The sequence below is a fragment of the Bombina bombina genome, chromosome 4 (genome assembly GCF_027579735.1).
Source record: "Bombina bombina isolate aBomBom1 chromosome 4, aBomBom1.pri, whole genome shotgun sequence".
In the NCBI taxonomy this organism is placed as follows: Eukaryota; Metazoa; Chordata; class Amphibia; order Anura; family Bombinatoridae; genus Bombina; species Bombina bombina.
The window spans coordinates 927,630,988-927,647,354 of record NC_069502.1 but is presented as its reverse complement, the minus strand read 5'-3'; the positions used below and the strand labels follow the sequence as shown (position 1 = coordinate 927,647,354).

The 16,367-nt window shown below is 39.1% G+C and overlaps 1 protein-coding gene across 2 annotated transcripts in view; it reads left to right on the top strand.

Moving 5' to 3' along the window:
• The window catches only part of MTR (5-methyltetrahydrofolate-homocysteine methyltransferase), a 600,857-nt gene extending 584,722 nt beyond the window's left edge, over positions 1-16,135 (top strand). For both annotated transcript variants that reach the window (XM_053711885.1, XM_053711884.1), the window contains 2 exons: positions 15,355-15,467; positions 16,050-16,135. In XM_053711885.1, coding sequence (XP_053567860.1) covers positions 15,355-15,467; positions 16,050-16,121 — 185 coding nt within the window. In that variant the 3' untranslated portion in view covers positions 16,122-16,135. The remainder of the gene's footprint in view (positions 1-15,354; positions 15,468-16,049) is intronic.
• The last annotated feature ends 232 nt before the right edge of the window (positions 16,136-16,367 follow it).

Here is a 16,367-nt window from a genome sequence, read left to right as displayed (position 1 = left end):
GGGACTGTGCAAACTTATATTGCCACTCACCGGAACATTGATTATACGGCCACACACAAGATCTACTGAGATAGACATAATTGTGCTTTATACTGGCTGTGTTTCCACTGAGCGCCACGCTGCAGCACTGAAGGGCTATGTGGGGTTTGATAGAGGCAGCACTGTGACGCAGCTAAAGGCTTACTGTTAGGCCCTTACACTCTTTAATCACCATAAAGCTAAAAGTGCCATTAACAGGACACAGGATACTGAGAGCTGTCTTTAATACACACTTATTAAGAGAAGAAGATTTACCTTACACCCATATGCAACTCCAAATAGGAATAAAAAAGGAAAAATCTGCTGTTTCTGATAGCATTTAGAGTGGAAAGGTAGCTAGTGGGTTGTGCTGTACCCATTCTATAACCTCTTCAAAATTGTCTGACACACTCGCTAAAGATTTTCTAGGAAGTCTGCAGCCTGCAGAGCTCCAAGTCTCAGTTATAATAAGGAGTTAAGAGATCCCTGACATTAACCACAAACTCTGTATATAAGAATCACACAATCACTGGTTCCAGGAAGGAATATAGCTCACTAGAAACCCTCTGAAATATCAAATATGACGTCAAAAAGAACACATAAAAATGATAAGACCCAGAAAAACACTCCTAATAAGATGAATATGTTCTTTAAAACATCACATGCTCTAACAATGGAGGGAGAGGATTCATCTCAGACTCCAGATGAGGCTGAAAACCAACAGGAGGTGACAAACGACACACCACTCACAAGGGCCGATTTGAAAGACCTTCCTACAAAGGGAGACTTTACATCCTTTATACAGCAAGTGGGCCGTATGATTAAAGATAGGCTAGCGGAGGTAAGGAAAGAGGTCAATGAGTTGGGGAATAGAGTGGAATACCTAGAGGAGCAATCTGAGACGCAAACCACAGATATGGATCTGGTGAATAGAAAACTTCTAGCCCAAGAATCACAAATATCCTTCCTTCAAGAAAAATTGGAGGATTTGGACAATAGAGGGAGGAGACAGAATATAAGGATTAGAGGTCTATCAGAAAAAGTTGTTTCCGAAAATCTGCACTCCTCCCTCCAGGATTTGTTCAAGACCATCCTAAAGGACCCAGAATATACAGAAATTCCCTTGGATAGAGCCCATAGGGCATTGCGCCCACAACCCAAAGACACAGACCCTCCAAGGGATGTAATTATAAAGTTCCACAAATATCTAGATAAAGAAAAGATAATGAAAGCAGCCAGACAGCTACACTCATTGACCTATAAAGGAAATCAACTGCAGCTCTACTCCGACTTAAGCCCACTCATGTTGCAAAACAGAAAGGAGACAAGATTCTTGACACAACACCTTCAAGACAAGGCGATCCCTTACAGATGGGGCTTTCCATTCAGCATTAAAGTGATGAAAAATAACCGAATGTTTATATATAAATCCCTGGAGGACTTAGAAACCTTTTGCACACAAATTGGAATACCACAGCCTTCTTTGCCGTCTCTGCATGAGACAAAAGCTCCAAAGGAAATTAACCCACTACAACAGAGACCACGATGGCAAACAGTTCAACGAAAGAGAACAAGAGATCCCGCCACAAGCGACTCAACACTTGCTCAAGAACCAGATGGAGACTGATAAAGAGCCCTCCAGATTATCACTTATCACATGCCACAGAGACATCTGGGAGATTTGTAAGTAGTTTATGAACTGTTCCTGGACTCAAGAGAACTTTCTACATGCAGGTAATACGATTCACTATTGCTTTTGCTTGAATACTAATGGCATGGGACACAGAGGAGAATTTGTGACTTTCTCTTTTCCTCTTGAAGCCCACTTAAATTAGAAAGACTCAATCTCAATACCTAAGTATTAGAGACACTGGAACATTACAGACTTACCACCTATTATAAATATTATAATAATAATATATAAAAAAAAAAAAATTTTAGCTGCTCTAATAAACAAATGCATTTCGTAAGCTACTTAACCCCAATTGTGTCTTGACCTAATTAGGTCTTTGAATTCCCCTATCCTATCATTTGTATCTCACATTTGAGAGTGAGAACATGTTATTTGCTTTTGCGATTACGTTGTTGTTTCTGTTTTTTTCTGTTTTATTGTTCTTAATGTTTTATTCTTATTGCTGGTCATTAATTTATAAGATAGAAGGTCATGCTGCCCGTCTGAATATAGTACATATAAAGCTAATGAGAGAGCCAAATACATATCTATGCAATGTCTTATAATATAAAATTGTTATCACAGAATTGTAAGGGTTTAAACTCTCCAAATAAGAGGTCCATGGCCTTGGCCTGGTTTAAAAAATCACAGGGTTCGATAATATTCCTCCAAGAAACCCATTTTCCTAAACATAAGCAGCCTACCCTATATTCAAAAATATATACCCAACAATTCTTTAATTCCAACGAAAAAAAAAAAAATGGGGTGGGTATACTAATTAGCAGAGATATACCATTTCAGGTATCAGAACAATATGCTGATGAGGAGGGCAGGTTCTTGATATTAATAGGGACTTTATATAATAGCCAGCTAACGTTAGTGAACATTTATGCGCCCAATATAGGTCAACAACCTTTTTATAATAAAGCACTAACCAAACTAGGGGAAGTAAAGAAAGGTATGGTAATAGTAGGTGGAGACTTGAATATCACAATGAATCCTCACATAGATAGTTCTTCGGGTAAAAGCCAAATAACCCATAAAAATAGATCACGTATCACAAAACAACTCGACACCCTGTTATTAATAGACGTTTGGAGGCTGAAACACCCTAGAGCGCGGAGCTTTACTTTTTACTCACACCCAGGACATTCCTATTCTAGGATAGATTATTGGCTGGTGGATCATAATAACATAGCTTTAGCTACAGAAGCTGAGATCCTGCCAATCTCATGGTCAGACCATGCCTCCATCACCCTGGAACTCCTATGGCCTTCGATGCCAAAACGCCAACCTATGTGGCGCCTAGACTCTACTATATTACACAACCCAAATATTAAAAACCACATAGGCGAGACTATACAAGAATTCTTCCAACTTAACACATCAGCAGATACGAACGGGATTAACAATTGGTTGGCCCATAAGGCAACCATTAGAGGGGAAATCATTAAGCAAAAAGCAACTCTACGCAAGCAATATAATATTGAATACGAAAATCTATTCTCTAAGTTAAAATCACTAGAACAACAGCACAAACTTAACCCTACGAATGATAATCTTACCCAGTTAGTAATTGGTGCTAGAGAAGCCTTTAGAAAACTTCTGCAACAAGCTACAATTAAAAAAGCATTCTATCTTAAAAAAATGTATTTCCACAACAGTAATAAAGCAGGTACATGGTTAGCAAAAGCCCTGGCACAGAAAACATTCCAATCCCATATTTTTAAAATCGACAATGATAAAGGACAAGCGGAAACGGACCCAAAAAAAATAGCAAATGTGTTCGGAGACTACTACGCCAAGTTATATAACATTGCCAAACCACATGATGCAAAAAATTCCAAGGCACTTTTGCAATACTTAAATACTGTAGATACCCCCAAAATCTCAACACAAGAGGCAGATAGCCTAGACTCTCCCTTTACGCTGAAAGAGATTATGGCAGCTATTGAAACTTTACCTAATAATAAAAGCCCTGGGCCGGACGGATACACAAATGAATATTATAAGATGTATAAGACCCTAATAGCCCCACAATTACTAAAAGCATTCCAACATGTAGATGAATTAGGCAGATTCCCGACAGAGTGTTTAGAAGCCCACATATCTGTGCTACCTAAACCAAATAAACCAGTTAATTCACCGGGTAGCTATAGGCCCATCTCCCTGCTCAACACAGATCTCAAAATATATGCGAAAGTCCTAGCAGAGCGCATTAACAAAATCTTACCCCAAATAGTGCACTTAGATCAAGCCGGATTTGTTCCAGGCAGAGAAGCAAGGGACAATACCATTAGAACACTACAATTAATTGATTATGCTAAAACTCATAGGATAGGTATGGTGATTGTCTCTGCAGACGCGGAAAAAGCTTTTGACCGCCTGGACTGGAGATTCCTGCAGGCGGTCTTAGGCAAGATGGGATTCGGAGAAACTATTTTAAAGAGAATTTTCAGCTTGTACCAAGGTCCATCAGCTAAGGTAAAAGCTAATAATATATTATCAGACGCGTTTTCTATACAAAATGGCACCCGGCAGGGATGTCCCCTGTCCCCCCTGCTATTTGTGTTGAGCATGGAGATACTAGCCCACAAAATCAGACAAAATAAACAGATTTCGGGAATTAGGATAGGGCAAGATAATTATAAGTTATCACTTTATGCGGATGACGTGTTACTTACCCTGACCAACCCCTGCAGAATCAATATCGAAGTGTTGAGGGGAGTTCAGAGAGTTTGGATCTTTCTCTAATTTTTTAATAAATGATCAAAAGTCGGAGATTTTAAATATCACTATGCCAGCTGCGGAATATCTGGAAATATTAAAGAAGTGTCCATTTAGCCCCCCAAAAAAAGCCATTAAATATCTGGGGATATACCTTTCCCCTAGGCCCTCTATCCTGTTTGAATGGAATTATCAGACCCTTTACAGAGAACTGGAGAGGGAGCTAAATAGATGGGGGGATAAATCAATTTCCTGGTGGGGACGCATTCAGGCAGTAAAAATGACTGTACTGCCCAGAATTCTTTATATATTCCAAACGGTGCCCATCGCATTGACTACCTCATTCCGCAATGCACTACAAACATTGATAAATAAATACATTTGGGGTAAAATCAAACCTAGAATCATTAAGAAGACAATGTATCGGCCTACCCGAGAAGGTGGAATGGGACTTCCCAATTTAGATTTGTATTATAAGGCAAAATGTCTACAAAAAATATTGGATTGGCACCGCAATGCAGAAAGTAAGGCCTGGATAGCGCTAGACTCCCATATCTTGAAATCCCCGTCTCCTGGCGCACTGTGTTGGGTGGATAAAAAGAGCCGCCCACCATGGGTCAGGGCATACCCTCTATATCAGCACGTGTTCGATATCTGGGATAATATTTTAGTCAATAATGAGAAGATATCTTCTCTGAGATCCCCCATGTCCCCAGTATCGGCCAACGCAGAACTCCATGGGGGGTTAGAGCAAAAACTGAACACACAGCATAATTGGGAGATGGGATATACGGTACCCATATGCAAATTTTTGAACGGTGGTAAGCTCAAGCCGAGAAATGAACTAAATAATATACTGGGGGGAGCATTCTCGAAATGGTTGAAACATTACCAACTTAAACACTTCCTTGCCACTTTGCCGGACACAGAAGCGATGACCAGACAACCCTCCCTGTTCGAACAACTGTGCCTTAGTACACAACCATTATGCCACACTTTAACATGGGCAAAAAAAGCATTATCACTTAGAGAACTAAAAGAAATCCCTAACTATGTAGATAGATGGCAAAGGGAACTAGGGTTAGAATTAACAGAAAAAGATTGGAAACACATTATACATAACACCAGAACATCATCAGTATCTGCTAATGCATTAGAATTAAATTTTAAGATCTTAACGAGATGGTATCTCACACCGGTAAGGATTAAGACGATATACCCAACTGCCTCTGATACATGTTGGAGGGGCTGCGGCGGTAGAGGCAATATGATCCACATATGGTGGTCTTGCAATAAATTACAACCTTTCTGGCTAAAAATAGGGGAATACATTAAATCTATTAGTAACCAAAACCCCGAGTACCAACTCCAACCCACTACAGCACTATTAAATCTGCTCCCACAATGCACGTGTAAAATACGTAGGAAATTAGTACAACTGGCTCTAAACACTGCAAAATCCTTGATAGCTACAAATTGGAAATCCCAAACAATCCCTACATACCAAGCATGGGAGTCACTAATGGAACACACAATCCAATTAGAGGAATATGGATACTTTGTAAAGAAAGATATGGAAATGTTCCATAATATAAAATTTTATTGGGAAACACGAATGCATATACACTGACTATTCTATAACAATATATAGTGTAATACTGTCAGATAGGAGAGGGACCCCCACCACGTAAATTGCATAGAAGATGAATTAGACCAAATTGTTTCTATGGAGATGGGCAAAGTGACCTCAGTTTTAAATGAATACAATGACCAATTAAGGTTCAGTTATTTTAATAAGTTGTATAAATTGTTTCATAATTCACTAAATGTAAATTAAATGCTGGATGTTAAACTTTCGCTTTGTATAAAAACAGATATAGCTTTTCATGACACGTATCCTTAGTGATCTGAAATACGTTATTATGTACTGTTTTTCTTTTCATCCAATAAAAATATTATTTAAAAAAAAAAAAAAAAAGAGTTCATGACCTCAGCATTGTTGATGCTGATTGGCTGCTGTTCATTTCTTCATTTATTTTTTTTTTTAGCTGGGCTGCAGCTGAGTATGATTTTTTACACAGAACTTACTCTGCTGAGCTAAGGAAATTGTGAGGTAAAATATCCTTTTTTTTACATAGAGATGTTAAGGTGATATTTTCCTGTCAGCTTTTTACAGTTATGCTGCATCAGTTTCAAGGGATTTAGCATTTGAGTATTATGTCCCTTTAACTCATATTTCATGCAGATAAGGCGGTTCTGCGTTCCAAGTTTGGTTTTCTTCCTAAGGTTCTTTCGGATAGAAATATTAATCAGAAAATTGTTGTTCCTTCTCTCTGTCCTAATCCTTCTTCTCATAAGGAACGTTTATTACACAATTTAGATGTTGTGCATGCTCTTAAGTTCTATTTGCAGGCGACTAAGGACTTTCATCATTCTTCTGCATTGTTTGTTTCTCTGGGACCAGTAGAGGTCAGAAAGCTACTACTTCTCTTTCCTTCTGGTTGAGAAGTATAATACGTTTAGCATATGAGACTGCTGGACAGCAGCCTCCTGAGAGAATCACAGCTCACTCCACTAGGACTGTATCTTCTTCTTGGGCTTTCAAAAATGAAGCTTCTGTTGATGAGATTTGCAAGGCTGCAACTTGGTCCTCTCTGCATACTTTTTCAGAATTTTATAAATTTGATACTTTTGCCTCGGCCGAGGCTTCCTTTGGGAGAAAGGTTCTTCAAGCCGTGGTGCCTTCTGTTTAGGTTACCTGTCTTGTCCCTCCCTAATCATCTAGCTTGGGTATTGATTCCCAACAGTAATCGATGATTCTGTGGACTCACCATGTCTTAAGAAAGAAAACAAAATTTATGCTTACCTGATAAATTTATTTATTTCTGGACATGGTGAGCCTACGGCCTGCCCTTTATTTTAAGACAGTTATTTTTACTTTAACCTCAGGCACCTCTACACCTTATGTTATTTCCCTTTCTCCATTTTCCTTCTGTCCAATGACTGGGGTTTGTGGGAAGGGAAGTGATACTTAACAGCTTTGCTGTGGTGCTCTTTGCCACCTCCTGCTGGCCAGGAGTGATTTTCCCATCAGTTATTGATGATTCCGTGGACTCAGTGTCCAGAAAGAAAGTAAAAAATTTATCAGGTAAGCATAAATTTTGTTTTTATTTTTACATTAAAACCATCTCCTAGGACGGGGAGGCGGAGCCTGGCCATGCCGGAACATGGCCACACAAAGTTAGAGCTCTGAGCTACACAACATCCCTTCCCTAGTTTGTAGCTAGAATTATAACCTGCAGAGAGCCCTTTTATACTACGGAGAGGCAGAGAACACAGTGAGTCACTGATTGCAGAGATGGACTGATCCTCAGCTAACATCGGAAGCATCTCCTGTCACTACTTACGGCACAACAACAGCAAGCGCCATACTTCTCTCTTCACAGAGCTTTGGGGAAACGCTCGATACAGAGAGTAAGATAGATGTGACCTAAACAAAAGGAAAGCACAAATGCGCGGATCAGACACTACAGCCCAGACCCCTCATCAATGCGCATACTGAATCACTCAGTTACCAGGGATCCTTGGCTAGCGCAGTCCGGCCTAACCTGAGGAGCGATCACGCAGTAAGTTATTATATCGGCAATATGAAACTGGCAGCAGCTTATACCCTAACATGAAATAACTATGCTGCTTTCTACGCAAGTCACACCATATATCACGATACCAACATAGATGCCAGATGTGGGTATCCCTGACACTGTATCATAGTTAACCTTTTACTAAGTGTATGGGCAGTGGTTATCACACCTCAAATATCTACCCCCCGTTTCAGAAAGACACAAAAGCTTAATTACAACTTCTGACCTAGGTCACATATTTGTTTATTTAGCCTTCTAGAGGGGACAAGAGCTACAAAAATGGCGTCCAAGAAAGGCGCGAAGACAGACAAAAATACAAAACAATCCTCTACACTTCCTGTGTCTGTGAGTAGTTTTTTCAGTCATACTGATACCTCTATCTTGGAACAAAAAGACACAGGGGGACTCGCTCCCATCATCACAAGGCCTCAATGCAGCAGCAAACGGCACCTACTGACTTATATCACAAATTAAAGCAGACATAGCCAATCTCCCCTCTAAGTCTGATTTCGACTCCCTGAAAAGCCTAATTAAATCAGAACTCACTTGTATCAGGAAGGAAATATCGGACATTGGGCACAGAGTAGAAGATGTGGAGGATACTCAGGAAACACTGATCAATAAGACAGGACTCTCTCTCATCATCCTAGCCAACATTCACGACGCCAAGATCTCAGCTCTCCAGGATAAACGGGATGATATAGATAACAGAAACCTCAGGAATAACCTGAGGATTAGAGGGATTCCGGAGAAAATTACGTCAGGGGATCTAGAAAGCTATGTTCAACAACTCTTCCGCCACCTTAAAAAAGATCAGCAAGCTCCTGTAATTGAACTTGACAGGGTTCATAGAGCCCTCAGACCCCCTCCACCAAACACTGCTCCACCAAGAGATGTGATATTAAGGTTTCTAAGATATAAAGATAAAGAGGAAATATGGTTGCAAGCCCGCCAACTGAGAGACATACCATATCTTGATCATAATCTTCAGGTTTTTCTGGACTTGTGCCCTAACACGCTGCAAAGGAGGAGGGAAGTTGCTTTCATAACTAAAGCCCTTAGAGATAAAAAGATCAGATATAGATGGGGATATCCCTTCAGCCTGACCATCTCATATGAAGGCAACGTCTTCACCTACAAAGAACCTCAGGATCTGGACTCTCTCTCCAAGGGTCTCAATATCACTTTTAATGTCCCCACAGACTTTGACTCCCAGGGAGACAAAGAGATATCAATGAACTGGAGGACCCCAGTCACCTGAGGGGAAAGCAAAGATGGCAGGAAGTATCCAACAGCAAACGCAGAATGGACAAACAAAAAACCTGCCTCTATGGAGGTCACAGTTTCTACTGCACAGGAGACATGAAGTGATCCAATTATGGGTGAGATTGTTATAATTGCTAAAAATGTATGAACATAGCTAGTTGACTTGCATATATACATATAGAATCAGGACTTATAGAGACTATAAACATCTATAAAGGTTATGCTTAAAATTTGGATCTCGAGGGAGGGGGATGTTGTCCTGCATTCCCCCTAACAATTATGACAGAAAGTTGTATTTTTGTTTTATTATATTGTTCTGTTACTTGGTTTTTATATGTTTGAATTTATGTTGTAGAACTGCAAGAGCTGATGTATTTTTTCCCCAATGAGCAAATACATACTGAGACAAGAGTTGTGCACCATACACACATCCTCTATTTTCCAAAAATACATAGATGGGGCTCACGGGTAAGATTGAGAATTGCCACAAATACACACAGGGGGGATTAACTTCCTCACGGTTAATGCGAAGGGCCTTAATAGTCCATTTAAGAGAAACCTAGCAATGAGAGACTTTAGGGAAAAAAGGCAGATGTGATCTTCTTACAGGAGACTCACTTCTTAAAACATAGAGAACCTGGAACGTTCAAACATAAGTTTGGTGAGTCTTTCTACGCTCTCTAACAACACCAAGAAGGGGTGGAGTGGGCATCCTGTTTAAAAGAGGCATACCATTTCAAGCTAACACACAAGTAAAAGATAAACAGGGCAGATTCATCATTCTAGTGGGGTCACTATTCCACAAACAAGTAACACTAGTTAATGCATATGCCCCGAACACAGCACAAGGTGCCTTTTTCAGAGTTTGACAAACGCGAGTTCTAGAGGTTGCTAAAGGCTCATTGATCATGTGTGGTGATCTCAATTGCACATTAGACCCCACATTGGACAACTCCACGGGGACGTCTTCCACCGCACATGCAATCATAAACAAACTCAAAATATGTATAAGAGAACTCGCTTTACACAACGTTTGGAGGATTCTACACGATAGAGAGAGGGACTACACATTCTTCTCCCCATTCCACACACTAGACACTCCAGGATTGATTATATTTTCGCTGACGTCTCTAGTATAGAGCTTGCGATCAACTGGTCGAATACTCCCAGCATCGTGGACGGACCCATTCTATTGGTAAGCTGTCTTATGAGATGGGACACTAGGGAGAACACTAGTTATCTGTGGAAGTTAGACGACAGATTACTGGATGACCCCATATATACGATTAGGATAGAGAAAGCATTAGAAAACTTTTTTCAACTAAATTCAGGTGAGGGGGTGGATGTCGGATATTGCTGGGAAGCACATAAAGCGGTCTTAAGGGGAGAATTGAGGAGCGTGAGGGCCCACCAATTAAAACAGAGAGCATACTACGAATCGGTCCTAAATAAGTTGGAGGACCTGGATAGAGAGCTTAAAAAAAAATCCCGAGGACACACAGACACTAGCCCTACTATCGGAGTATAAAAGCAAACTCAACGATATTATAGATAAAGATTGCAAAAAGATGGCACTTAAACTCAAACAACAACACTTTGAGGGTAATAATAAATGTAGTAGACTATTCGCTAGGAAACTAAAATGAAAGATAAATAAAGCACATATCCTAAGAATTAAGGACTCAAACGGGAGGGAGCAAATGTCGTCCAAAAATATAGCTGAGGCATTACATGTACATATTACAAGAACCTTTATAATTTGCAGGAACCACCATCAGAGCATATAGATGGGTTCTTGGATGATCTGAACTTCCCTGAGCTAAAATGGGAGGACAGGGCCTATCTAGAGGAACCTTTCACGCTAAATGAAATTAAAAAAATAATTAAGGATCTCCCAAATGAGAAAGTACCAGGGGCTGGATGGCTACACAACATATTATTATAATAAATATATAGACATACTCACACCACTTTTATTGGACTTATTCCCAGACGTTATCATAAACAAAACCATTTCTAAAAGAATCCTTGGCAGCACACATAGTGGTACTCCCTAAGCCGGGTAAAACATGCGACAGAGGTGGACAACTTTACTTAATAATGATATTAAGATCTACGCTAGATTGCTGGCTAATAGGATTGAACTCCGTCATACCACGCATAATAGCTAGAGACCAGGTAGGGTTTGTGGTTTAATAGAGGAGGCAAGGGATAATACTGTGAGAGTGGTGGAATTTATAGACTATGCAGTGTCGAGGGACATACCACTAGTACTGATCTCCACGGACGCGGAAAAAGCTTTCGACCGCGTCCGGTGGAGATTTTTGCAGACGACACTTAAAAAATTTGGTCTGGGGAACCCATTTATATCAAAGATCATGTCGTTATATAGGTCTCCCTCGGCACAGGGTTGGGTCAATGGTACATTGTCTCAGCCATTCATAATACAAAATGGCACAAGACAGGGGTGCCCTCTATCCCCCCTGCTGTTTGCGTGTGTGGTGGAGGCCCTAGCTATATCAATAAGAAAGGACAGTGACATAAAGGGAATCAAAATAAGAGAAAACAACTATAAAATCATGTTATATGCAGATGACATCTTATTTACTCCCACAAACCCACTCATATCGGTGCCCCTGATATTAGAACACCTGAGGGAATTCCAGTTGGCATCAAATTTCCTAATTAATAAATCAAAATCGGAGATACTTAATATCTCCCTTCCACATACACAACTCTCTCAGCTGAAACTAATTTGTCCTTTCACTGAAGTACCTGGGAATCCACCTAACAAATAACACAAAAGACTTGTTTCAGGTAAATTATATCCCACTACAAAGAAAAATCATAGCCGATCTTTCCTCATGGAGATCACTTCACACGTCGTGGATAGGGAGAATAAATATTTTTTTAAATGAAAGTTCTAACCACGTATACTGTATGTAAAGGCAAGCCCTGCCCATACCCCTGCCGAGCTCCTTTCTTCCATCACTACAAGGCAAAAATATTACAATTTGGTCTGGAACAAAAAACATGGCAGAATTAACAAAAATATTATGTGTACACCTCTACACAGTGGAGGATTGGGAGCCCCTGACATTACTGAAATACAACCTGGCTATCCACTTGCAAAGGATCCTCGACTGGTCACATAACTTCCACAATAAAATTTGGGTTCAAATAGAACATGAGGATAGTGGGCATTAACCACCTGGGATCACAATGCTGGGACCTCCCAGGTAGGTTCATTTAAGGACAATAACATAAATCTACTGTGTTGGACAGACTTTTAGAGTTTGGAATAAAGTGTTACAAAAATTTCCGCACATATCATCTAGTTACTCACCACTGACACCACTACTCGAAAATAGAGAGGTTCTTATCGGGGTTGAGCTTACCCTCTTACAGCAGCAGACACAACACATAGAACCTTACAAGTATTCCAATTGGGAAATGAGATTAAATTACACACTAGAGGAGAGTTGATAGCAAAAGGTCTTTCAGTCTTCAATAACTGGCTATTCCATCACCAATGCACTTTCGTACATTTTTTAGGCATAACGATAGGAGAAACCTAATAAGACCCTTGACACAATTTGAAACGTTATGCGCTGCGATCAGAATCTATACAACACTCCCTATCACTGTTATATAAACTATTACAAATACAATCCACCGGGTCATGTCCCTTACTATGTGGAGAGATGGAAAGAGGATATTTGCATAGACATTGACCACAGGGAAGGCAAAAAATATTTTTCATAACGTCTCAAAAGCCTCTGTATCAGCTAACGTAATTGAGCTAAACCTTAAAATCTTACACAGGTGGTACATGACTCCAGTTAGGATACATAAACTATTTAACACGCAAAATGATACATGCTGGCGTTGCGGATTAGAGAAGGGAACCATGATGCATATATGGTGGTCATGCACTGCCATAGCACCATTGTGGGAAAGCATAGCTACAGAAGCCTCTAAGGTGGTGGGCAAAGCAATACCATTGGATCCTAAATTGTGGCTGTTTCTGCACACACCCCAGAAAAACTATCAACAGCGCAGAAAAAGATGTTCCACATACTAAGTAACGGTTTGAAAATATTGTTAGCCCAGAGTTGGAAGACACAAAACGTGCCTAGCATAGCTCAGTGGGTACACAAATGTAATGACCTATTAAAGCTAGAAGAGTACCATTATATGAAAATTAAGTGACTTGTATGCACAGTTGCTGGCATTATGGAAACATTATGTGGTGCAGAGATTTGAACACCAAGGAATAGATAAATGTGGGTAAGGTCTCTTTTAGACATATGCTGGGGCTTGGGAGCGTATGTGTTGTATTGTAGTAAAAAAGGTCTCTGTGTATTATTTGTGAGGGATGATAAATTGAGAACCTGAGTGTCAGCTCTTGAATAGAGATTTATGTTTAAAAAAAAAAAAAAAAAACGTTATGTAGTTTATTTCATTTGCTTTTATTGTATAATTACATGGAAATTGTTTCAGCACCAGGAACCTGAGGGGACTGTGCAAACATAACCCCTAATTCTTTGTTTTTGCATATACTGCTATTACTTCGGTTTGTTATTGTATTGTTTTTCTTCAAATGCTGGAAACACAATAAAGATATTTAAAAAAAAAAAAATCTCCTAGGACATGCCCATAACAATGGACTGATGCTGCAAGTAAAGCAGTCCTGCTAATGTTGATTATCTTGGTTATTAAATGCTAATTATGTGGGGGTTTAATAAGCACAACAGCAGCTATTTCACATACAAAATCTCTCCCCCTTATACCCTCCACTGGGAGACTAATCAGTCTTCTCTACATTGCTTTTTTACAGACCAAAACGTTTGTACTCATTTTTAGTATGGATGGGGAATATTGCAGGCAAAAGTAGCTACTTTAAATAACAAATAACAGCAAAGAAGCTGTTTTCAAACAATTAAATACACTCCATCAGGTAAAATTGACCATTGGGAACACCTTAAAGGGACAGTCTACTCCAGATTTGTTATTTCTTTTAAGATAGATAATCCCTTTATTACCCATTCCCCAGTTTTGCATAACCAAGATGGTTATATTAATATACTATTTACCTCTGTGATTACTTTGTATCTAAGCCTCTGCAGACCTTCTCTCTTATTTCAGGTTATTTGACATACTAGGCATTTTATCCAATCAATGCTGACTCCTAAGTAAACTCCACGGGAGTGAGCACTATGTAATATATATGGCTCACATGAACTAGCACTTTCTAGCTGTGGAAAAACTGTCAAAATGCACTGAGATAAGAGACAGGCTTCAAGGGCTTAGAAATTGGCATATAAGCCTACTTTGCTTTCAACAAAGAATACCAAGATTACAAAGCAAATGCGTTGATAAAAGTAAATTGGAAAGTTGTTTAAACTAGCATGCCCTATCTGAATCATGAAAATTTAATTTTGACTAGACTGTTCCTTTAAAGGGGACAACATTTTAGAAGACAATGTCTATTTAAGCACAGATATTTTTTTTTAAGGAAACAAAGTACTGTACATTTTCTAATACAAATTGGGTAAAGACTAATAATGAAAACCAATAAGGGAGTAGCAACAATTGAAAAACATATTTACATGTTTAAAACTTGTTTTGTGCTTGGTTATAGCACAGGCATATTTTGGTCAAGACTATCTAGGCATGTGCCTAAGTCAACAGTATTTATGGGGCAGCATATTTTGAGGGGTAGTTGTAGAACATTATGGCTTCATGTTCCAATGTTTCTGAAATTTGTTTGTATAAATATTATTCTTTCTTACATATCAGTGATAACTGTTTTTCATTGTTTTTTTTTGCACCTCTATGCCTTCAGTTTCTGTTATCTATGTGGCAAATGTGAGGTAAAATAGTTTGCAGTTGAGGGTTTGGGGAGTAGCCTAACACAGCACAAATGCTAAATGCACCACTGGGGCGATTAGCTAATCTATGGGAACTTTACTGAAGTGCATGTTACCTAAGGGGATGAAGGTATATCTATTTTTTTCTTTTATTCAGGAAACAGGTTAACAGAATCTCTTGCCATGTCTCCTGCTGCTGCAGTCTCTGGTCTGGTGTTCGCTAACCCATCGTCAAAATATTTTGCTGTTGGAAAAATTTCCAGAGATCAGGTATGATGTCATTGCAGTCCAGTATGACTTATTTGGCTAGGATAAGACCTACCTACCTGAGTAGGATAAATGGCCCTTACTGAAAAAACATTGCCAATTCTTCGCATGGTTGCGTGATTCACTGTTACGTTATTAGGCAAACCAGGGTCATCTTTTAGATTCATGCTGTTGTACTGCAACAATTTAAAAAAACTTGAACCAAAGCTGGGAAATAGAAAATAAAATTAAGCACAACATAAGTTTATTCAGACGCGGATATGGAAAAATAGTTCTTTGTTAATGGTATGTTAAACACTACATACATTTTATGTGAATAGTATTGAAGGTTTTAACTGTCTTCCTCTAGTTATGTGTGCCGCCATGTTGAAATCTAGTTTTTATAGAATTTCAGAGGCTGATGTGTTGTGCACACGTGCAGCATCTCTTACCTACAGTGAAACCTAGGTTCCAAAATCGTGATATCCTTATTTGGAGGTTCATGAAATCTATTTAGTGTTTAATGTCACTTTTAACTGATGCAATATATATTTCCACATGCCTGTTGATGACTACTTTTTTTTTTCTTCTTCTTCTCCTTTTAAGATTGAAGATTACTCCCTCAGGAAAAAAATGTCTGTGGAAGAGTTTGAGAAATGGTCTGGGCCCTATTCTTAGTTTATGACCCAGAGGTAATAGAATGAAATGCTCTATGAAATCGCAAGAAAAGACCATTTGTATCTACTGCTTGTAGCCCATCTTGCTTTTTAGCAAGATAATACTGTTTCTTGTCCATTTAATTTTTGCATTTATCCTTTATTATTGGAGTCACTTTAAGTCAGGGTATTCTCTCACTAGATATCAATGATAATTTACGGTTTAAGGCCCTAATTTTTGCGAAGTTGAAATACAGTTAAAATGTAA